Below are 26,436 nucleotides of genomic sequence, written 5' to 3'. Positions count from 1 at the left end.
TTATATTATTACTTTCATTTAGTCCACATTAGTTCTACTTGGTCAAAGATACTCCAGCTGTGACAATCTTATCTTTTTTTGTACACCTGCCTCCAGGTGTACATTATTCATATCTAGCAGGGTCAAGCAACCACATAGAAGATCCTCCATTGGACATTTTGTTACTATTTTGTTGGTGGAAAAGGGTGGGTACCCTAACACAGAGTCTCTGTGAGAAATTTGCTAAAGTGGAACAAGACTGCTTTCAGGGTGCCAGGTGGAGTGAGTGCTTCATTTCAGAATTCAAGGAAATTGGGATTGATGTTTTAGGGGCCAGCAGAGCCCTCTTCTTGGCTCTCCTGGTGCTGGACTCTCTTTTTATGGACTCTAGGTCAGTTCACAGTGAACCTCCTAATATTAGAGCTTATGGATAATCTTAGGGTAGCATATATTGCATATAAAATCAATTTCTCAATTTACTACTGGCACATAAATTTTGATTAATGAATTGAGTCAGTTAAATCAACCTCAGTACTTGACTAATATTTTATTTTATTGACCCTGAAGTGAGGAAAAGCAAAGTCATTTTTGGTGATGTTTGAATTCAGAGCACCAAGGGATATCCAGATACCACAAGATATATTTCCAGTGCTCAACCAACTCCGTCACTCAGCTAACCACTAGATTGCTTATAGATTTGAAACTACTATTTAACATATTCTATTATAATGTGCAGATTTGGTACCAGAGTATTGGGTATTCAGCACCCTTAATCAACCATGTCAGGTGTGTTCTCTTCTCCCAGTCCTACAATGAGAACTGCTGTCTACAATTGTTTTCTACAAAAATTTTTCTGCAGACACAGGTGTAGTTGTGTAGTAAGAAGTTTGCTTCTCAACCATATGGTTCTAGGTTCTGTTCCATTGCATGTGACCTTGGGCAAGTGTCTTCTACTATAGCCTTTGGTCAACCAAGGCCTTGTGAGTGGATTTAGTAGATGGAAACTGAAAGAAGTCTGTTGTGCATATATATATATATATATATATATATATATATATATATATATATATATATATATCATCATCATCATCATCATCAACATCATCATCATTTAACATCCGTTTTCCATGCTGGCATGGATTGGACAGCTTCACAAATGCTGAGCATGTGTGTGTGTGTGTGTGTCTGCATGTGTCTTTATGTCTGTGTTTGTCCACCAACACCACCACATGACAACCGGTGTTGGTTTGTTTATGTCCACATAACTTAGTGGTTCATTAAAAGAGACTGAAAGAATAAGTTCCAGGCAAAAAAAACCCCCCAAAAAACAGTACTGGGGTCGATCCATTCAGCTAAAGATTCTTCAAAGTGGTGCCCCAGCATGGCTGCAATCTAATGACTGTATAACTACTCATACACGAATCATAGAACTGTAACCCCGTGAAAGATTTCCTCAACGAAGTTCATAATTCGTATATGGGCAGTAATTTTTAACCAATGGGAAGTCAATAATTTCTCATGTTCGGGCAAACGAACTTACGTTCTCTCTCCGCCTCTTATGAGTTTGCTACAACTGGAACAAGTAAAAGATAAAAGATAACATTCTCCAGCTATCGCCATCATTACACTGATTGGAAAATGCAGTTTGAAAATTATAATACTCAACATGCGCATAAAAGAGTTATAGCTTTATTATATCACTGAATAATTTGTTACTGGGTAAAATTTGAAATGCTTCAAGTCAAATCATGTGACCTGCCACCACATCATGTGATCCTCTTGTCCTCCTCCTTCCCATGTCATCCATTTGGCTTTGTTCCAATAATGACCTCATCTATTGTGTTTCTAATTGGATTAAGATATTTTGTGTAAATTATTTGTGGCATACTTGATTTTCATGCTTCAAGCAATCACCTAATTCGCCTTGCACATAGAGTCAGCTCTGGTAGTGTGTTACAATATAATATATAGTATTGTAATGTACTATACTGTAATATAATGTAATAAATGTACTGTAGTGTAATATAGTGGTCTAGAGGTTTGGTATGTTGGACTTACAATAAGGCTGTGGTTTCGGTTCTCAGATAAAATTATGCATTACATATTTGAGCAAAACACTTCATTTTATGTTCCTTTAGTTTATTCAGATATAAAAGAGTAAAAACAGCAGCTGGAGTGAGATTGATGTCCTATCGCATGAGGTTAAGCCTGTGATGGCTTGATGTCCTATTCTGTGGGTTAACCCAGTGATAAACTGATGCTCTATTAAAAGAAGGTGATGGTGGTGGTGGTGGGGGTGTAATCCTGTGATGGATTGAACATCAGTCCACCACCATTCAGTAAGGTGTTTTGTAAACCCAGTCCCTTATAGGCCTTGCAAAACAGGACAAGTTCCTACCTAATGAGCCTGTAGGCCTGAAACAAACTTTAACTTTTTTTAACTAATTGCACTATGATGAACTTTACTTTACTTTAGAGTAAAATAGGTGGCTTGTGTGCATACCACTACTCCCTTACACATGGAGATACCATCAGTTCTTCTAATTCCTTGCCATGAACCCCTACAAATTCTGTGGAATTGTCTTACCCACCACTCCTTACATAAACCTTTGCGTGCCCCAGCGTTTAATAATATTGGTTACACTTTTCCTCTGCACATTAACAATCTGCTTGCTCTCTTCTCTTCAATGATCTTCCACATTTATTATAGATACTTAGAGTATCCACAGCTGGAAAGGTCTTTTACAAGGCACAAACATGGACAAAGTTTTTTTGTGTAAGACTAGCAATGACCATTACCACTCCAGGAACTAATACCATCTAAGGAAAAGGCCAGCTTGGTACTGGTACCATCACAGATAGTAGAGCCATTTGAACACAGATAGCTAGAATAGATAGTACTAGTTATCCAGTCTGATGCTCTAACAATTTTATCAATTCACCCCAAAAAGACAAAATGAAATGCTGGCTTTGGCAGGTTTTGACCACAGTACCTAGAGAGTTAGAGCAAAGACCACAAGTTATTCTATTATATGCTTTAATCATCATCATCATCATCATTTAACGTCTGTTGTCCATGCTGGCATGGGTCGGATGATTTGACTGGGCTGGAACACTGGAAGGCTGCACCAGACTCCAGTCTGATTTGGCATGGTCTTCTATGGCTGAATGCCCTTCCTAATGCCAACCAGTCTAAGAATGTAGTGGGTACTTTTATGTGCCACCAGCACAGGTGCCAACTTGCATGACACCAGTATCTGCCATGACTACAATTTTACTTGGCTTGATAGGTCTTCTCAAGCACGACATAATGCCAAAGGTCCTGGTCATTGCCTCCGTGAGGCCCAACACTTGACAAGAACTCAGGCACTTTGCCTTCACGAAGTCCAGGATAATACCACCTTTTACTCCACCACAACAAAGACACCTCAGAGCAGGCTAAACTGCCTTTATGAACAGGGACAACAAATACATTCTCCGATGGAGTTATGACAATCTTTTAACACAAATGAAACAAAATCTCTGCTCATATCAAAGAACAATCTTCTCCTTCCTCTTTCATAAACTTTGCCAGCATGCAAAGACATTACAAATTCTTGACCAACATACAATTAAAACCCTCAAAGGTATTGCAGGCATAGCAGTGTCGTAAGAAGTTTGCTTCCCAGCCACATGGTTCTGGGTTCAGTCCCACTACATGGCACCTTGGCTGAACAAAGCCTTATGACTGGATTTGGTAAATGAAAAGTGAAAGAAGTATGTCATATATGCGTATGTGTGTGCATATGTTTGTGTATGTGTGTGCATGTGTGTGTGTGTGTGTGTGTATTAGTGTTTGTCATCCACCTCCATTTGACATCCCTGTGATTTATCAGTTTGGCAATAGAGACCAATTGAATAAATGCCAGGCTTTAACACAAAAATAAATACTGGAGTCAATTCAGTTGAACAAAAAAGTTCCTCAAGGTGGTGGCCCAGCATGGCCACAGTCTGCTGACTGAAGTAAGCAAGATAAAAGCTAAGAAGATTACTCAAATAACATTACCAAAAAATGGCTAGTTTTTCTCTCATGAAATACTGCTCCCACATCCGAGGTGATGATGTTGCCCCCCCCCCCACACACACACTCCTCAATCTCTCTATTCTATCACCACTACAACAGTCTCCATGTGTACAGTGCATAGAAGGATGATGTATCATCATTGTCATCATCATTGTCGTCATTTAACGTTCACTTTCCATGCTGGCATGGGTTGGATGGTTTGACAGAGAACTGGCAAGCCAGGAGGCTGCACCTGGCTCCAGTCTGATCTGGCAAGGTTTCTACAGCTGGATGCCCTTCCTAATGCCAACCACTCTGAGAGTGTACTCCTCTTTTGTGTCATGGCATATTCATGCTAATGATGAATCATGGCTTGTGCCTCCTCCATTTATTTCTGTCTCTTGCAACATCACCCAGGTCTTTCTCGTTCTGTACTTTCATTCTCTTCTTCATCCAGTTGAATATTTTCATTTTCTGCCTTCCTCTTTCTCTCCTTCCCACCAGCTTAGTCTCCACCACATGTAGTGGGTGCCTTTTATGTGCCACCAGCATGGGAGCCAGGCAGGTGGCACTGACATCAACCATACTGAATGGTGCTTTTTACGTGCCATTGGCACAGGTGTCAGTCAGGCGGCACTGACATCACTAACGCTTGAATGGTCCTGTTTACATGCCACTGGCATTGACCCCAAGGTGGCACTAGCACTGACAAGGCAGCACTAGCATCGATGTATATTGAAAGATTTTATACAAGAGGTTGTGAATGGAATGCTGTACTTTATACTATGTATATATCCTGGTTACTCAATAATTTGATTTTTACAAATGACATAAATATACTGCAGGTTGTAGCTAATCTCTAATCAAAGGTAAAGCAAGACCTAATACTACCTCTCTTACTTTTCTATCTTTTCACCTCTTTCAATTTAACTGCTTTTGTATCACATATCTCTCCCTCACCCCTGTCTCTCTGTCTCTCTTTTTCTCCGGACATACACATATATACGTACACCATTATGTTTTGTCTTTGACATGATACACACATTATCAGCATCTGATTCCTCTCTCCCATTCTTCCATCTCTCCCCCTCTCTCTCCATTTCCTCTTTCCCTCTCTTTTGTCTCTTGCATCACATAAAGCCATCAGCATAAGTCTTTTTATGTAAGTTCATTTAGATTACAACTTAATTAACAGATTGTGCAAAGTAATCAGCTTATACAATTGTGTTACTTTACTATTGCGCTTGCTCGCACCTAAGCGAAAATATACACATATATATATGTGTATGCATGTATACACACATGTGTTTGTATGTGTGTGTATATATATATATATATATATATATATATATATATATATATATATATATATATATATATATACATATTTATATATATATATATGACAGACACATGCATACATACACCCATGCACAAAACATACACATACGTACATGTAAATTACTCATTAATAAACAATCTATTTAACTGTGTCAGTAAACACATGTACATACACACAAACACATATAACATACATAAATACACACACACACACACACACATACATATATATATATATATACATACACATATCAAATACATACAACAATCACACTACACGTCCATATGTAAACATAGAGAACACAGTGACAAATGCCAATGTTTACAAGCTAAAGTCTCGAGAGATTCTATGATTTGTTTTTTATAATGAAGCTGTAACATAACTACATTACATGTCCTCTTTCGGAGCTGTCTCACAACTACATTACATGTTTTATGTCAGACTTGTCTAACAACTATGCTATATGTGGTCTTCATAACAGCAAGGTTTAATAGTCTACATGTCCAACAAGAAATCCTGACTTTGTAAGTTTTCATAATGTTGATATCCAAAGAGTTTTGTCTTAGTCAGAAGTATTTTAGAAAATGTTTAATTGTTCAAACAAATTTAAACATTATAGATGTAATGGATTTACTGTTGTTATGTTATCATCATCATCGTCATTGTCGTTATCATAATGGTTGTAATTGTTTTTGTTGTCACCATCATCATCATCATCATCATCGTCATCATCATCTTCATCATCATCATCATCATCATCATCATCATCATCATCATCACCACCACCATCAATACTATTTCATGTCTGCTTTTCTATATGAGTATTTTTTAAAAGCTGAATGGTCCTTCTGTTACCAACCCTTTCAGTCACCTCTAACACCATGTGAACTTACTTACCCACCCAAACTACTTGTCCTATATTTGCCTTCCTGTATCTTGAGGGTACGTCCTGACACATCTTCATCCCCGTTTTATTTCTGTTCCAACTAGGCTAACCCTCTATCTCTTCTACAAGATACTTGTACCCGTCTTTCTATCACATTTTAACCTTTCATTAACTGGCATAAAGCTACCTCCCTCAAAACTACTCCCACCTCTGTTGAAAAGTCTTGCCTGGCAAGTTTATTTGGTGACCTCAATAATACAGGTGGCACATAAAATGCATCCAATCCATACTATAAAGTGGTTGGCATTAGGAAGGACATTTTTTTTAAAAGCAAGGCATCTTCCAATTAGGCTGATTGCCCGAGCCAGTCTGACTACCTTTCTTCATCCCTCCCGATCTTCCACTAGTGTTTTTAGGTTTTCAACTTAGCATCCAACATCTTCTGCAAGCTGTTGTATATATATGTCTTCCGTGGTCTTCCAGCTGCTGTGGTACCATAATTTGGTGTCCACAGCAACACATTGCTCACAAGTTCTGGGCATTCAACTGCAGAAACAATGCCAAAGCAGGCAGGAGAGCTTGGTGGCCAACTCTTGTCAAACCCTCCAACCATTTGATGATGAATATAATTGCAATGTTATTATCAGCCTGAATATGCTTAATGCACATTTGAATTGGGGAACAAGTTATTCACTGCATTTTGTCATGGAGAATATATCTTGCTTGTTGATGAATATAACGTTTCTATTCTATTCTAAAATTCGCATACACATGGTACTATCATTGAAGAACATATAAATTACTATATTCAAATTAATTTAATTAATTAGTCTGAGTTAAAAGATAAGATATAATCTTAGGCCTTCTGCTTTGTAATTCTTCATTACAAAAATTAAAATATAATTGGGTCCATTCTGATTGTTCTGATTGTCTGAAATGAGATGGCATTAAAAGGATTATAATTTTCTGATCTATTAAACTCATCCTTAAAGTGTGTACGCGTGCATGTGTATGTGTGTGTGTGGAGGATCTGTGTGTGTATGTGTGTGTATGTGTGTGTATGTGCACGTGTGTGTGTGTGTGTGTGTGTGAAAGAAGGCATTGTGATTTAGTGGTTAGGGTATTTGGCTCATGACCATAAGGTCGTGAGTTCAATTCCCAGCAGACACTTTATTTCACATTACTCCAGTCTACTCAGCTGGTAGAAATGAGTAGTACCTGTATTTCAAGGGGCCAGCCTTGTCACACTCTGTGTCATGCTGAATCTCCCTGAGAACTACATTAAGGGTAAATGTGTCTGTGGAGTGCTCAACCACTTACACATTAATTTCATGAGCAGGCTGTTCCATTGGTCAGATCAACTGGACCCTTACAATCGTAACCAATAGAGTGCAATATGATAGTGGAGGGGGCGGGGCTTGTGGATAGAATGAAACTCTCCTTCTTTGAGAAACAAACGTTATTCTTTATCCAAATCCAATCTTGACTATGAGCACATTCAGGAATGAATAAATGTCACCTGATATTAATCACAGATGAAAACTAGCAAAACATAATGTAAATATAAATACTGTAGTCTGGAAAAATATATTTTAGAAAAAGAAAAAGGACAGACCATTTGAATTTTGACTTCCAGACATTAAGGAATAGAAAAATTTAGTTCATATATCTATTTCTTCTTATATTAACTACCACTGGATTAAAAGTATCATTAAAGTTTTCTGTGACCAGGTTTTCTGAAACTAGATGCTCTTCTTATCACCAACCCTTGTCTGTTTCCAAGTAATATTTCCACATAGCCAGATATGTTTATGCAGAAGATTGCAGATGGTGGACCCCACTTGTATGATAGTGACATTCATTTACAACCGTCAAGCAATGTCAAAACACTAACAAACATGCTCTCTCTCTCTGTTTCTCTTTCTTTCTTTCTCTCTCTCTCTCCCAGACACACACACACACACATTATATATATAACAGGCACAGGCATGTGGCTGTGTGGTTCAGAAGTTTGCTTCCTAACCACTTGCTTCTGGGTTCAGTCCCATAGTGTGGATCTTTGGGCAAGTGTTTTCTATTATAGCCCGGGATGAACAAAACCTTGTGAATGAATTTGGCAAATGGAAACTGAAAGAAGCCTATCATACATACATACAGACGGATGGACAGATGGATGGATGGATCAATCGATCAATGTATATTCATTCATTCGTTCTCTTCTGTTTTTAATTATTTAAATTTTTTCCCAGAGGAACGGGTTTGTTTCTAGCAAAAATATAAAGCTCCATTGTTGGAATGTAGATAGCAAAAATAATGTCACGTTTTAAACTTGAGAAAAAAGTCTTGCATATTTTTACTGTTTCATTTACAGATTGTATTTGTAATGAGCAAGCTAGTTGGTTGATTTCTTCTCTAAAACACTAGGTTTTTCTGAAAACCCTTGTCCAGATTGTCACTAAAACCAGATTCACCAATTATTATTAATAAATGTAAATTTATAATTTGAATATAAAAGTTGGGGGTTTTAAATCAGTTGTTCATAATTATTCTCTTTCTCTTTGATTTTCAAAGAGATATTCACATCAGCAGGACAGCTGAACTCTATGAGGATACATACTTTTTCTTGTCTGTCCCAAACAACAATATCTGGCTTGTTATCTTTACACTTGACAGAGATGTTTTGATAGGAATGTTTCACCAATGTTCCTTATGTTGATGTTTGTGTAGCTCTTCAATAACAGGTGGATTCTCTATATTTATTCCAGATGTGTCTTTTTCCCAAATGGCATCATTGTACATTGCTTAAGGAACAACATCTATCACATAGGGAAGTAGTACCTTGATAACATTTTGGGGCAGCTGCTAATCATGTGATGTATTCTACAGAAACGTGACATAATCTACATTTTTAGTTGCATCTTGGACCCTCAAGGGCTTCACTGTCTCTTTTATTTATTATGTATTACTTAAAAATCTCCTGTTCTTGAATTGAAAATACATAGCCTTTGAAGGGTGATGTAGTGGTCATGAGTCCAAGAGATATTGCACTTCATGTCGATATAATAGACAAATACTTGGGCAGATTTAATAACGGATATTCCTTCACCAAATTTGAAGTGTTGTCTCATAAATTTGTTTGAAATTAATATTTAATATTTAATATATACACAGATTTTTATGCAATATATAAATCTTTAAGTCATGTCTGTGTTGATAAATAATTATGAGTGAGATCCCAGCCTGTCTCAATGTTTAGCAAATTGCTGTTGTACCCAGATATCATCACTAGCCAATGCTTCGATTTCCATGTACTTTCTCCATGTTCTTTTTGGCCTTCTGTATTTCTGTCTCCTTTGATGTGTCCTTTACATGCTCTGAGTGGAGCAGAGTTTACCCTGTAGCCAGGAACATCTGCCCTGACTTCAACCATGTTGCCTCACAAAAGCTTAATATGGAGATTGTAGAGCTTCATCTGAGTGACAATCTGGGCTGCTTTCTGATTTTGAATATGTGACATTCCATGTTCCCAGCTGTTTGGTTGTCCTCGATGAGAGAGGAATGTTCTACATTATAACATTTTTTTTTTTGGCCTTCATTACATTGCTTCATATCATCTATGAGGATTACCTCCTCTTTTCAGGATAGGTTTCATATTCTCCTTGGTGTTGTTCCAGTAACAATGACGAAAATTGATAGTGCAAGACTGCTAACCCTTATGCCTACACCTTTCTCCTATCACAACTGGGCTTGGTGCTGCTTCATTTCTTTTTAGTTTCCAAGTTTTCTGTATTCAGGGCCTACATCTCACTAACATGATAACATTACATTTCATACGCAAGTATCATACAGTCTACTTTTTACTCTGAGAGAGAAATCTTTGATTTGGCTACTATACTCTCAGAACGTCTTCCTCCACTACTAATTAGATCACCTAAATAACAAAAGTTATCTCCAGCCTCTAGAGATCCTCCTGGGAATTTGAGAAAATCTGTTTCCTGTGCATTCTCAGTGTTTATTGCTTCTGCATATATTCCACATGCAAAGTCCATTTTATCTGTTAACCTTCCTATGATACTACTGTATCTCTTATATGTCTATAGTTTGCACTGGGTACATATGGAACTTCTACCTACACCTTTTCTACATATCAAGCAAGGCTATTTCCTTGATGAAAGTAGAATCTGTCTGCTTTCCTATTTACTAAAACTTTGGTCTTTGCTAAGGAAATTTGGGGGCCCTTTCATTCTGGTTTTTGCTTCTATATCAGAAATGTCTTTTTTAATTCTACAGCAGATTCAGCTATAAGAATGAGGTCATCATCATATAGGATTTCTAATGGAAAGCTGGTTTTTAATTCCTTAGTTATGACTTGGAGGTCTATGACGAATAGAACAGGGCTGAGAACCAAGACCTGATAAACATCTATCTGCCTGCTGAATTCATTGCAGTATTCATTGCTAACTCTCACCTTCATTGGCACAAAACCAAATTGAATCTCATCTATGCAATTCCTCTTTCTAATTAATTGAGCAATAATTTTTTCTGTAACTTTCATGAGCTGGTACTGCAATTTGATACTCTTGTAACTACTTCTCTCTAAGGTATCTCCTTTACCTTGTTGACTATAGGCAGCTATGCCAGGCATTAGGTTTGTCACCTTTTTGAACAACCTCATTGATTATATGGGTGAGTAGGACAAATCCTACTCTACCAGATATTTTAAGCATCTCAGTGATAATTTCTAATGGATCAGGAGCTCTTCCTGCTTTCATATCTTAAGTGTTTTATCTTACATACTACCATCTACTAGAATGGCTGATCCTTCCATTGGGTTCATGTTGGAAAAATCCTCTTTCTCTCAGACATTCTCCACATTTAATAACTTTCCATCACTTAGTGCAAATGTGCCATTATCCATCCATGCACACTTCTCACCCACATCTCTATTCTCTCTGATACACTACCTTAAAATCTGGAACATTTCATACCTCTGATAGTTACAAAGTAGCACATTGGCAAACCTCTTACTTTCTGCTTCTCCCTTTGCTAAGTAAACCTGTCATTTAGCTTCTCCTGTAGCTACCAGCTATAAATCACTACTCCTCCTATTCTTCATGCCTTTCCAAATCATTCTCCTCCTCTCTTTCATTTAATATACTTTGTAGTATATGTTTGCATAACGAAATACCACATACCTACAAACCATTAATATTTATGTAAAAACTAATACTTCTTTCCTCCAAGCTTAGATTCGAAACCGAATCTAAGGATTCTCGCTCGTCTGAACCACCACCATCAACAGGCACAAAACGAATTTTCTTTGTCCTGTCAAAAAATGATAAATCATCTCCCTTTGACCTACGACCTCAGCCATGTCACGTGAAGTTCAAATGGACAGGAGCTGACCTATTTAAACACGATCTCTCCTGCAGTATGTCTGTCCTTTTAGCTGCCACGGCTATTATAAATACTGTGTTCGGCAGAGGGACAGACAGAAAGGCCTAGGATGCAGAAAGACAGAGTATGCGAGAAAGGTTCAAGATGTAGAGAGGCAGAGAGAACTTGAAAGGCTCCAGACAAAGAGACAACACATGAGATAGTCTACTACTTTCTCAGATGAATGACACGTACACAGACACAGAACATATTCAATTCTAACGCATCACCTACACAGATGTACTCTGTTTTTATTCCTTCAACCCAAGTCGGCATGTGATGCTGACAAGCCATGAAAATGACGAAATATCAATGTCCATTACTCCCAAATGGGATTGAGGGTTAGTTATCTCACCTGTCCATGACTAAGTTGTTTTAACACTGGTGACACTAAGAGTTTATTTACTCTGCAATGCTATTGCAGCCACTTAATACACAAAACATATAGATTAGGATATGTATTTAATAATATACATATATATATATATATATATATAAATGGAACAACAATACAATAGAGGACATTAAAACATTCGGACAGATGGATGATACAAAGGCAGACAAGAGAAACAACAATTAGAAGGACAGGCAAAAAAAGACGGGTCATTCGTGGCTTTCTTTCCTCAGTCAAGTTCCAGAAGTCACGACCATTTCGGACAGTTACATATATATCAATTTGTTTTGCAAGATTCCTGATGTAAAATCGTGTGTTGAAACAGATAGTGTTGTATTTCGGGATGGTCATTTTATTTATATGTTTTTGTTTTTACCAAATAAACACACGCACTATATTTTTTTTTTTTCTTCACTCGTTTATTACTGTTCTCATTTATTTTATGTCCATTGTCCAGAAATCTTTCATCACACATCTACAACTTTTTCAGCGACACTTTTCATTTCCATATGTGCTCTTGCTCCACTTACTCAATTCTCTTCTTCAGAATAGAGTAAGTGGAGCAAGAACACACATGGAAATGAAAAGTGTCGCTGAAGAGGTCACAGATGTGTGACAAAAGATTTCAGGACAATGGACATAAAATGAATAAGAACAGTAATAAACAAGTAAAAAAAATAAATATATAATGTATGTGTTTACTTGGCCAAAAAAAAAAGTAAATAAATAAAATGACCATCCCAAAATACAACAATATATATATATATATATATATATATATATATATATATATATATATATATATATATATATATATATATATACATATACACACACACACACACATATCTACACCTATTTACACTGGCATACACTCACATCTTACATACAAACATTCACGTATATCTTGGATGCAGCTGTGCATTGTTAACCAGCTAGAGGGTTAAAAATCATAGTAAGGTCCATTCAAATAGACAGCCATGTTGAAGTGGCTATGAACATTACTTGTATATATAGATATATATATATATATATATATATATACATATATATATATATATATATATATATATATATACATAGGATTTACTTTTTGTAATGAAATAAAAAAAACCAAGGCTGTGTATAATATAGACCTTCTATTTATAAATGTTCTATATTATACACAATCTTGGTTCTTTTATCTCATTACGAAAAGTAAATCCTTATATTCACACGCTGATATATGACCTACGTTGGACCCCTTATTCACATAATCACCGAACCTGGAGCTTAACTATAGCACTTACTCAGCATTACCTGAAACCTCTTGGTCTAATTGACACCACTATCGCTCATAACCTATATATATATACATATATATATATCATCATCATCATCATCATCATCGTTTAACAACCGCTTTCCATGCTAGCATGGGTTGGACGACTTGACTGAGGACTGGTGAAACCGGATGGCAACACCAGGCTCCAATCTAAATTTGGCAGAGTTTCTACAGCTAGATGCCCTTCCTAACGCCAACCACTCAGAGAGTGTAGTAGGTGCTTTTACGTGTCACCTGCACGAAGGCCAGTCAGGCGATACTGGCAACGGCCACGCTCGAAATGGTGTCTTTTATGTGCCACCCACACAAGCCAATCCAGGGGCACTGGCAACGATCTCGCTCAAAAATCCTACGGAAGCCAGTCAGGCGGTACTGGCAACGGCCACGCTCAAAATGGTGCATCATATATATATATATATATATATATATATATATATATATATTCTTTTACTTATTTCAGTCATTTGACAGCAGCCATGCTAGAGCATCACCTTTAGTTGGATAAATCAACCCCAGGACTTATTCTTTGTAAGTCTAGTACTTATTGTACCGGTCTCTTTTGCCGAACCACTAAGTTCCAGGGACATAAACACAACAACACTGGTTGTCAAGCGAAGGTGGGGGCACAAACATAGAGACATGCACAAATATATACGTGTGTGTGTGTGTATATATATATATATATATATATGATGGGCCTCTTTCAGTTTCTGTCTACTAAATCCACTCTCAAGGCTTTGGTTGACCTGAGGCAATAGCAGCAGATATGATTAAAGTTTTTTGAAAAAAAAAATTTTTTCATAAATTCTGTTATGTTGTATGAAGGAGTTCATTGGTTGTTTTACTTGTAGAACTTGAACAACTTTTCAAGTCAATATTATTTTACAAACACACACACACACACACACATATATATATATATATATATATATATATATATATATAGGCAAGGCACTTCATTTCATGTTACTCCACAAAACTCATCTGAAAACAGGTACCAACAAGGTGTGGTATAGCACTCTCTTCCCCTGTAGGTATCATATCCTTGAGATTTTGCTGGATCTGGGGTGAGAGAGTGAAGAAGGTATCTATGTCTGCTCATGGTACCTAAAACATTGAGCAAAAGCATGGTGCATGTTGCCAGGTAACACTCATTTGAAAATGGCTGCTAAGTATTTCTCTTAGACAAATTAGATGAGACCTGTTGTGAGTCAAAATTATTTCAGCCATTCTTCAATAATCTTTGTCTATAATTTGCCATATTTGGTACCATGGTAGATGCTGCAGAATAGGAGATGCACCTAAATTTTGGAAATTGTAATTCTAGGAAAAATTTTCTTTTATTCACCAAAGCCCCATGCACACAATGAGGCAGTACCTGGCAGGTACATGCTAAATGCTTGTGGTCAGATAAAATTGGAAGGTAAACCAGTGAAGTGTTCATACCTACCTTTGAATGAAACCACCAGACAATGAGTACATACCTGGGGGTTTGCTGTTGGGTTTTATTGTTGTGAAGGTGCATGGCTAAGTGATTAGGGTATTCCACTCATGATCCCAAGGCCATGAATTTGATTCCTGGCAATGCATTCTGTCCTTGAGCAAGACACTTTATTTCACATTGCTTCAAAACACTCAGCTGGCAAAAATGAGTAGTACCTGTAATTCAGAGGGTCAGACTTGTTTCATTGTGCATCAAGCTGAATCTCCCTGAAAACTACATTAAGGATAGATATGTCTGTGGAGTGCTCAGCCACTTGTACATTAATTCCAACAGCACACCAGACCATCACTTTTGGGCTGTGCAGTGGTCTTTCATACAGTCCTCTCAGATTTTCAAGAGCTCAATAATGACAGTTCTGTTGATTCACCATGCCAATGAGATGAAAATGAGCTTCATCACTCATTAACAAAATAAGGTTGTCATTTGCCTCAAAAATTGCTTCCATCTGATGTGTGAAGTTAAGCCACTGTGCATAGTCCCATGGTTTCAATCGTTGCCCAATGCCCAATTTGTACAGGTAGAAATGCAGGTCTTCATGCAAAATATGCCTTACTAATCAATTGCCGATGCCAAGTTCAGTAGAATGCCTCCAAGCAAAGCAATTTGGGCTCCATATCAAAGCTTGTCTGGCGTGTTCCACATTTTCTGGGGTCCGTACCATTCATGGAGCCCCAACAAGTCTCCTGTTCATTAGTGTACCTTGTGTATGAAAGGCATTTACCCAACGTAAGACTGTGTTACAGGTGGAAACAGCCTGATTTCAGTGAATGCTGAAGTGGTGCCGAAACTCATGCTGAACTGTTGTGACAGACTCGTCATTCTTCACATAACTGTCGTAGGCAAACACACGATGCTCTATCATCCACAGTGCCATAGCTTCACATGAAGAGGGAAAAAAATGCTAAGACATCATCGACCAAATGGTACCTGTCAGACATATGTCCCTCCTACTGGAGCTGAGTAATATCCCTTTCAAAAACGTCTGTAGCAACCTCTAATTGTAATTTCCAAAGTATACATTTTTACAAGAAAAATGTGTCTGCTATTTTGAAAAATAGGGTACTTTTTTTTCTGCATTCATATCTAACATAAATCTCCTCACATATAAATTTAGAATCTGTTTTTTTTGTTTCAGAAAACAACAGATGAAGATGATTTGCTTTCAGTATTGGAATATTAATTACTAACACACTGAAGATCATTAATGACAACAAGTACATATGTAATTTTTAATTAAGATATACTGAAATGTCTTTCACACAAGAAAAAATATATAGATTTTCTTTCAAATGATTCCGATTCCAATAACAAAGTCTTTCACAAGACAATGAGAGAGCCACTAGATTTTCACTCAATTTGCTAGATATAGTAAATAAATCTCTTTCAGATCCTACCTACACAACATCAACAATAGCAGCAGCAGCAGCAGCAACAACAACAACAACAACAACAACAACAACAGCAACAACAACAACAGTATTGCTCTCAAGTCACTGAGAAAGTCTATATAAGGTTGCTTGACATGCTAGATATAACAACCTCTCTCAAATAATATCTGCTACCTTAAAAAAAGTAAAGAAGACATATTGGATAGTGTAGTATCAGATAAAGTTATGTCTGGAAAGATGGGATGGTCCTGGCTGGAATGTCTCTGATCATAAGTCTGCTGGATCAAGAGTTGACCAGATGTGAGACAACAACTCACTCTTTCGCTAAAAAAAAAAACTCACTTAATGATGTTTGTGTTCGCAAACACCAAATCCAGTGAGGTGATGCTAATATAAAGTAGATTGGAGATATACTCATTAACATAGCTAATGAGTTCATAATTCTAATGATTTCACACCACTTCCAGCTCTGTATCATTAATTGTCACTAATTGACATCAAACTGTCAAAACTGAAACTGAAACTGTAAAACATTGAGAATCTTCTTAATTATACAACTAACCTATTATACATTGGCATCATTTAACACAATATACAATGAAATATTCAGCTATGTCTACTGATACGGAACAGAGGACACATACCTAAGTCACATTACCTTGAAATGTGAGCTTTTACTATAATGTCCCAATTTATTTTTCGACACTTTAATATATTGGCAACATCTGTGAAGAATATATCAGAATTTGCATTTTCTCAACAAAATGGTTAGCCCTTTTTAATGCCAACCTACCTTTAGTTCTTTAATACAGAAATGTTTTAAATCAAACCATCCATCCTAATTTTATTTTGAAAGGTTTTGCTATATTCCAAACAATGGTCTCATGATGAAAAAGTCATTTTACTAAATTCCATCAAATTGTTGATTATTTTCAAATTTAATTAAGACACATAATGTATTTCATTAGAATCATATTAGAACTTTAGCCAGGAAAGAATCCTTATTTCAATCAAGCAAATTAAGTCTTTTGAAACTTTTCTGCTGCAATAAATTTTATATATGAAATATCAGTAAAACTACAATAAATAATATTTCAAAAATTAAGCATAATAATTCATTCTAAAGATTGATGCTTCTTTGAAAAGAAAAATAGAATTATTTATAAAGAATCTCTTATTAAAGAAATGGTATAACCCTTTTGATGTCAACTGAGCTGAGACCACCCCTTGATTCTTTGATACAAACATTCCATTTCGAAATGATCTAAATTAAAACCATCCATCAAAAAATCATTTTAATTTGTTTCAAACACCAGCTTCATAATGAGAAAGTTATTTTAATAATGAAAAAAATGAAATTGAATCAGTGTATGTAGTGATCATTGGCATAATAATCCTCCAAAGGTATAACAAAATCTGTTTCAGCACATGATTTCATGCCAAGAATCTTACAAACCAAATACGAAAATGAAATATTTTATTAAATTCTTCATTATCTTCTGAATTATTTGAAACTAATGCAGTGTATTTTCGAAAAAAGGGTTTCCTCACTGACTGAACACCAGTTCCTATCTTGATGGAAATTACCATTTAATCTCTCCTTTTGGAATATTCTTTTATCAAAGAAGACTGGAAATTATTGAAATTATTGCCTTGCGAAAGAAACCTTTAAAATGTCTTCAAAAGCATTTCCTCTTACATCTTCTGATGAGAAATATGCAACAGATGATCGTAAATATTCATTAACCTCTAATTATGATGATAATTCAGCCAGTTCCAGTTCTAATTCCAGTTCCACTGAGAGCTCAGTAAGTGAAGAGAACTATTTTCAGAGATATGACAATATATTGAATTCAGCATTCCGAAGAAACTATGTGGAAGAGTCAACCAGTTCATTATGTAGCTCACCCTCTAGTAGTCTTTTTGGAAATTCCATAAAAGATGACATATTTAATGAGAGCATTGAAAGCTTTGATAATTGCAGCCAGCAAAGAAATCCTGGAGAATCAAGAATAGAAGATGATCTGTCATTGATTTCTCAGTCAAAGAATAATGCCATGAGTGTTAGCACTGAAGAAATGCTCTCAAATGTTGAGTTCTATACAGCTACTAAAATACCAGAAAGATTTCTCAGAATCTGTTATACATCACAGAAACCAAAGTTGCAAAGGAATGGTTTGAAAAGATTCAACTTTGACTCACTGACAATGCAAGATTCTATGGAAACTGTCATTGAGAATAATGATGATAATAAACAAAGAAATATAAAGAATTGCCATGAAAATTCTATAGAAGGAAATAAAACTGATTCTTTTTGCAATGATATTGGCAGAAATCAACCTTTAGAGCAGTTCTCAGCACAAAAAAAATGTTCTGAAGCTGAGATATTCAACAATCAAAACCGAAATTTAAAGAATATCTTAATTGAACAGACATCAGATTTTGAAGAAAATTGTCTAATTGATCAGAAGTCTATTGAAGATAAAGGAATATTTTACAAACAAAAAAGCATCCATGAAGAAATTGAAGAAGTGCAAAGATGTTTCATGAAGTTTGATGATTCTTATAACAAACAGATAACTCTGCAACAACGGCAATTTTTGACAACTCCTGACAACAGAATGAATGATGTCTATGATATAACAAAAACTTCTGACAATGAAAAAAACTCTGAGATTAATAGTCAGTCAGAAGATAAGAAACCTTGTGAATCAAGTACTGAAGAGATGAAGACATGTGATATGAATTTTGAAGTGAATGTTGTGAATAGTGGGGGAGTTAAATCTTGTGATAACTATAGGAAGGTATTGGAATCATATAATGTAGATCAAGAAATATTTAACATAAATCCAAATACATCCACTCAGACATTTAATTCGAAGGAAAGAATTAATAAAGAATGTAGTGAAATACCCAATGTCACTCTACCAAGAAATAAATTGTGTTTAGGGTCAATAGAAAAAAAATTTAGAGAAAGTTTTGAATCAGATGATATTTTTGGACCAGGTTCAAATTCCATTGAATCATTTGACTCAAAAGTTCCATCTGATGGGGCCCCAGAGAGGGATGTGTTATGTCAGAAAAGACCAAGATTATTATTGAGTTGCCAAAAGATGAACTCACCATCTAGCTTCTCATCTTCTCTTGCTTCTCCCTTAACTATAATCAATGTTCCTATAGACAGAAACAAGATACTCAAGACTAGATATAAAGAAAAGAAAATTAGAAATCCCAAAATTTATTCCAGTAGAAATACACAACTTCAGTCGGTGAAAATTTCTGAGAGGAAGCGGATGACTTCCGCTGAGAGAAAATTTTCAGAGAAAATACAACGAAGGAATCCACTTCTGTTCCAATGTGTTTCTCCAAACTTTAGGTGTGTAATGGAAGAGCTGTCTCTAGAGCATGATCAGCAACTGCCCTTACCATCAGAACCATGTTGGCCTAATAATAGTAATAATAATAATAATAATAATAATAATAATAATAATAATAATAATAATAATTATAATTATAATAATAATATCACAGATGCCACTTCTGTTTCTAATAGAGTTTCTAACACTGGTTCATATTGTTCCTATCACTTTCCTTATCTCCCTGAAAGTCAAAGAAATGGTTCAGAAATTAATAAGAATTGTTGTAGGAGTGTATGTACACCTGTTGGAACTCCTTATATTACTTGTGGTACAGATGATATTACAGTTTATTCCTCTGGCAACAATTCCAGAGAGATAACTCAGAACAGCCAAACCTGTAACCAACTCCAAAACAACAATAGCAACAATGAGATACATAATAGAGCATGGTATTCAACATCCATCACCGTTTTTGTTCAGAATTCTTCAAATAATTCCAAGCACAGTAAAACATGCTCAGAAGTGAGCTGTAGGAATCATTCTGGAAATAGATTTCATAAGGAGAAACTTAATTCTGTGGCAGCTCACAATTACTGTGGTCATGATTTCTTAAGTAGTTTCAGCAGTTCTGAGAGATCTGCAAGTAATATCAAAAATATTTCCAGTTTCGAAAAAGATAACCAAAAGAATTGTAACAAAGAAATCAATGACTTTGATTCCTGCAAAACTAAAAGTTATTATAACAAATATGAAAATATCAAAACTTCTTTCAGATCTGAAGTTTTTCTTTATTTAAACACAAATAAACCAGAGGAAAATCAAAAACATAACCATGTAAAAAGTTCCCAGACTGATCTAACAGATTCCAATAGGATAATTTGTGAAAGAAATTTTTTTCAATGTAATCAAAGTATTTTAAGTTTGCACAAAACAACACAGACTGATATTACTTTGGTGCCAGCATTTGGCAACAGGTTATACCCAAACCAGATAAATATATGATTCAGATGCTTGTGTAATATATGCTAACAATTCCTATGGTTTAGAAGTTTGCTTCCCAACCACGTCATTTCAGATGCATTTCTACAACTTGACACTTTGAGCAAGCAGCTTCTAAAAAAGCCCTTGGCCAACCAAAGCCTCATGAGTAGATTCATTGATGGAAACTGAAAGAATCCTGTCATACACACACATATGCATATATATAGTATTGTCTAAAAATCTATGATTAGGAAAAAACAGGCACTCATATATAAAGTAATGGAACGGCTATATTATTATTATTACTGGATATCATATTATAGTCTCATGATATCAGAAATGGCTACTCTCCATTTCTAGCATGAAACCATTTGGTAATTTGACTATATTGAGACTATAACATGATATTATATAAATAATAATAACAACAACAACAACAACAACAACAACAACAACAACAACAACAACAACAACAACAATAATAATAATAATAATATACAATATATAAAAATATACAAGACCTCTCCTTCTGTAAAAGGTTTTCTACAGCACAGTATGGGACTGTGAAACACAAAATTGTTTCTCAATCATGAGAAAGGCTCATATGAATCAGAGAACATCAAAATAAACTGTGGAAATATTCCAGGGCAATTCACTCTCCCTTTTCCTCTTTTGTCTTTCTCTCATTCTCTTGTTCCATGAGCTGAATAGAACAAATCACAGTTACAAAGTGTTTGACAAGATTATCTCACACTTGCTCTACATGGATGATCTGAAATGATATGCAAAAGATGACAAGGATCTGGAAGGGCTACTAATAACTGGGAAAAAATTCAGTGATGACATAAATATGGAATTTGGCCTTGACAAGTGTGCAAAAGCTTCATTCAAATGTGGTAAACTTACAGCTAATACCATGACCCACCTTGATCATGATACATCTATCAAGGACCTGGATCAAGAAGGCTTTTATAAGTATCTTGAGGTACATGAAGGGAAAGGGATTCAGCATAGATCAGTGAAAGAGAAGATCAGGAAAGATTATTATTGATGTGTCAGAATGGTTCTAAATGCTGAGCTGAACTCTCAGAATAGAATTGCAGCTATAAGCTCCCTGGTAGTACCAGATGTTTAATATAATCTTAATGTCATCAACTGGAATCTGAGTGAAATCTAGCATATGGACATAAAAACCAGGAAACTGGTCTTGATGTGTATATTGGGCTCCATATATTTGTACCCCAGTGTCACTTCGATGGCCTGTACTGCTCTCTCACTCAATAATAACAACAACAACAAAGACTGTGGAGGGTTTCTACAAAAGTAATCTCAGATGTTATAGGTGCTCTGGGTACCGTCACTTTCAGACATAACAGTTCCCTTATTGAGATTAGCGAAACTATGAGAGTTGCATTAATTCTGAAATCTGCTCTTTTTGGGAACAAGGATCGTAAGAAAAGTTCCCAATATCTAAGGAAACTGGTTGTGACCTGGTATCAAGGACATTGGTTCCTAATGTAAAGCATTCACACATACCATGAATAATAATAATGATAATAATAATAATAATGATAATAATAATAATAATAATAATGATAATAATGATGATGATGGTAATAATAATAATAATAATAATAATAATAATAATAATAATAATAATGATAATACGTGTGTTTGTGAGTGTGTGTGTGTTTGTATCGCCTTGTCTTGACATCATGTGATAATTGTAAATGAGCATTACCCTTTTGCCAATAATTTGTTCATCTCCAGTCTTCATGAAAAACATGTCTGCTCATGGGAAAAATATTACATCACTTGAAAACATGTGAAGGTTGGTGACAGGATGGGCATCAAGCCATAGAAAATCTGTTTCCACATATTTCGTCAGAGCCATACAAATGTGGAAAATTAAATTCTAAAACAACAATGAAGATTCCTTTTAAATGAAATAAAATGATGCAGAATTCTTTCGACACCTTTTTCTCATATCATTTCTTTGTTTATTTACCATTTTTATAATATTTTCATTTCTTTAACATATGTCATGTAATTCTAATACTGAAATATTATCATTTTGCTGAATAGATTTTAGCATAATGTTTGAATTATTAAACATATTTTCATCTATTTTTATTATCTTGTAATTCAAAAGTGCAAAATAATATAGAAGATATAAGCTAATAATTCACTTTATTATTTCTTTTTTAGAAAAATCAGGTTAACAACCATTAAAGTGAATTCTATAAAATAAAAATAAATTCAATTGAAAAAAGATTAAACTGAATATGTTGAGTGCAATAATTAGGGAGTAAGGTTAAAAATTAAAAATTAGTTTTGAAGAGAGTACTTATTATATTACATAGTAGCAAAATTAAGAAGGAAGTGACTAAGTTAACTTAGGTATTGAATTTATATATTTATATTCAGGTAAATCAAGTGGAATTTTTGTGTGGAAAATTTAAAAACCTCAAACTAAATGTAGACAGTTCGTTATGCTTGTTAATTATGTTAGAATTACAATTGAGTAGTTTAAACACCTCCCCAGGCTCAAATTGTACCTCCTACCACCTTTCCTATATGGACAAGCACTACCTATGATTGACCACAAAACAGAGTAGTCAACATTTTTCTCTTTGAGGCCCTTAAGGAATTTAGCAAATAATGAATAGTTCTCTTTTCTTTTGCATTTAAGAAAGTGAATGTGATTGTGTAATCTGGCCTTGAATTTTATAGTAAAAGCACCCATGTAGTAATAAACTCTCTCAGGTGTTTTGACCAGACATATATATTCTTTCTTAGACAACAGTTGTCCAGGAGGCATTTGTTATGGTTCCTACAGTTACACATTCCATAACCCTATGTTAAAGAAGTCCTATTTATTGTATTAGTGTTAATGTTATTACTTACATAAGAGATTGAGATACTTTGCAACTGTGTTTCACTGAAGATGAACCTAAAGTGTTTTATATGTCAAGAATACAGATCTGTATGTTCATTCATTCTGAGGTACCTAACATTCAATTTTTTAACATTAATAACCACAGTGTAAGATAATTGAATGCTAGAATATACATACATACAAATATGTATGTGTGTGTGTGTGTAATATAATATATATATATATATATATATAGAGAGAGAGAGAGAGAGAGAGAGACCATATATATTGCATAGATATATTATATATATATCATATATATTATATAGATACATATATATTATATATATACATTGTACATATTATACACATACATGCACGCACACACACACACAAGTGTATGTGTGTGTATATATGATGGGCTTTTTTAAGTTTCTACCTATCAAATCCACTCACAAGGTCAGAGTTATTGTAGATGATATTTGCCAAAGGTACTGGGTGCTTTCTTTTAATGAGGTCTTTCAACTAATGAGGTCACTGTGCAGCTTGTGATGCTACAGCCACCAAGAGAGTGGCTTTATGTATACACCATGCGTAAACATACACACATGGCACAGCTATGTGGCTAAGAGATTTCCTTCCCAATCACATGGTTTCACAGCATGGCAACTTGGGCAAGTGTTTTCTGCTACAACCCTTGGCAGACCAAAGCCTTGTAAGTGGATATAATCATCATCATTATCATCATCATTTAATGTTAGAAGCATGGATATGATAGACAGAAGCTGAAAGAAACCTGTTGTAAAAGCACCCACTACACTCTCGGAGTGGTTGGCGTTAGGAAGGGATCCAGCTGTAGAAATTCTGCCAAATCAGATTGGAGCCTGGTGTCGCCTCCTGGTCCACCAGTCCTCAGTCAAATCGTCCAACCCTTGCTAACATGGAAAGCGGACGTTAAATGATGACGATGATGATGATGATATATATATATATATATATATAATTCACAGTTCTCGGATGTTTTTTATGTATGCTGACCACTGGTTGAAATTGATACTATTTGATAATATTAATTTCTATTCTTATCATATATATATATATATATATATATATATATTGGAGCCTGGTGTTGCCATCCGGTTTCACCAGTCCTCAGTCAAATCGTCCAACCCATGCTAGCATGGAAAGCGGACGTTAAACGATGATGATGATGATGATGATGATGATGATATATATGCCTTCCATGATGATGATGTATATGCGCATATAGAGAGGGCCAGGAGTTTTTAAGGCATAAAGAATTTTCAAGCTCTCAAGAAGAGAAAGACCAGTCTTCAGGATACTGTCTTTACTCCGTATTTGGTTACATATAAGAAGCATTTATTTTTCAAAAAAAAAAAAAGAAATATGTCAAAACAACTACCCCATGTCCTGTATGCGAGGTTGGGCCTCTCATGTACTTTAATGCACCAAAACTTATTTTCATGAATACACACGGCTGAAATTAAGATGTGTGTAATATGTCTCATGTTTATTATGCCCATGTGTCTTTTATGCCCTGAAATATGGTAATAAGGATCAGGTTAAGCAAAAAATGAAAAAAGGAAGAGAATCTTGGAATTACTTTCCAGCAAATTTACTATTTCTGAACCATTTCTAATTGAATAAATTCAGATGTCTTTTGTAATGATATATTATTAATTGCCTGCCTTCCCCTACAAGTTTTTACCAGAGTTTGGACCTTGCAAGAGCAACTGAGATAAAACAAGAAAATTCTTTGAACCATTTAGCTGTCATTGGTACAGAACTTCCTTCTCCAAACTTAAAAGCTGAACAAATTTCTGCCATCACAGATTCAAAAGTAAGTTGCAAATGTATTCTTCATCTTATTTTAGGCATAGCAGCTGTATTTGATGATATATATAGGACAGACAGAAATTTTTTGTTTTTCAACAAAGAGAAAAAATTCATTTGGTAAAACTATAAAACAAAGAAGAATTCTCTTGGACTATTTCTGTATGTGTGACTGGTATTCGTCATCATCATCATCATCATCGTCATTGTTGTCATCATAATCACCATGACTACTGTCATTGCCTCCATCACTGGTCTCAATACTATCATAAATATTGTCACTATACAAACATGCTGCAGCCATGGCCATCTCACCTTGTCCAACACATCCTGCCTATTTTTAAAGCTGCAAAGATGTGGAATTAGGGATATTTGGCAACTATTGGAAGCAGATGATGCAACCATGAAGTGGTTCCTTCATTTAACCCATGATACTTGACATCAGCAGCTGGCTTCTATCATAGTCAATACCCAATGTTACTAACCAACAACATACTACATGTAAATAATGGTGCCTCCCTGTGGTTTGTTCAGTATGCTAGAAACAACACCCAAATTTACCTCAAATGACCATCTACCATCTTCGGAAAAGGAAGGTTACAGCAATTTGGGTAACAGTCTCAGCTATATCATCTGGAAGTAACACATGGTGGTCACAGCCGGAACACACTTTGATCATAGGTATATTCATCTATGACTGATATAGGGGAAATGGGAAGGGTACTAAACACTGAATAACTACATCAGCAATGAACTGCTTCCCCTTCGTCCCCCTCACTGTCTTCTTTGGCTTCATTCCTTCCCTGCCTCCCCCTTCTCCTCTTCCTTCAGGAGGTGGTATTCAGTTTGGTTGCAATATGTCAGTGTCAGATTAGGTCATAGAGAGATGGGGAGGTGGAGAGGGGGGGAGAGAGAGGCGTGGTGGTGGATATAAGTGTTAAGGGTACAGAATATGGGAACATGTGATTCAGGAAATTAGGACATGTTGAGGTGATGGGGAGTGGTGGTGGTGGTGGTGGTGGTGACAGAAAGAAGTGGGAATAATAGTATGTCTAGGTATGTGCTATGT

General features: G+C 35.6%; 2 protein-coding genes across 5 annotated transcripts in view; both read left to right on the top strand.

Annotated features, from left to right (window-relative positions):
• LOC106881752 (uncharacterized) overlaps positions 1 to 26,436 on the top strand; it is a 110,501-nt gene that overhangs the window by 45,923 nt on the left and 38,142 nt on the right. For all 4 annotated transcript variants that reach the window (XM_089364875.1, XM_014932243.3, XM_089364865.1 and 1 more), the window contains one exon: positions 25,236 to 25,374. In XM_089364875.1, the coding sequence (XP_089221001.1) occupies positions 25,236 to 25,374 (139 nt within the window). The remainder of the gene's footprint in view (positions 1 to 25,235; positions 25,375 to 26,436) is intronic.
• Positions 5,577 to 20,806, top strand: LOC106881751 (uncharacterized). The gene is made up of 2 exons (XM_014932241.3): positions 5,577 to 5,887; positions 16,043 to 20,806. Exon 2 carries the CDS (start codon positions 17,969 to 17,971, stop codon positions 20,654 to 20,656), a length of 2,688 nt encoding a protein of 895 aa, XP_014787727.1. The 5' UTR covers positions 5,577 to 5,887; positions 16,043 to 17,968; the 3' UTR covers positions 20,657 to 20,806.

This window comes from Octopus bimaculoides, chromosome 1 (genome assembly GCF_046866305.1).
Source record: "Octopus bimaculoides isolate indiv1 chromosome 1, ASM4686630v1, whole genome shotgun sequence".
NCBI lineage: Eukaryota > Metazoa > Mollusca > Cephalopoda > Octopoda > Octopodidae > Octopus > Octopus bimaculoides.
The sequence above is the reverse complement of the archived record's forward strand: the minus strand, read 5'-3'. Positions and strand labels throughout refer to the sequence as shown.

Excerpts from the sequence above, each read along its gene's own strand:
- LOC106881751 (XM_014932241.3), top strand. The coding sequence starts at position 17,969 with ATGTCTTCAAAAGCATTTCCTCTTACATCTTCTGATGAGAAATATGCA.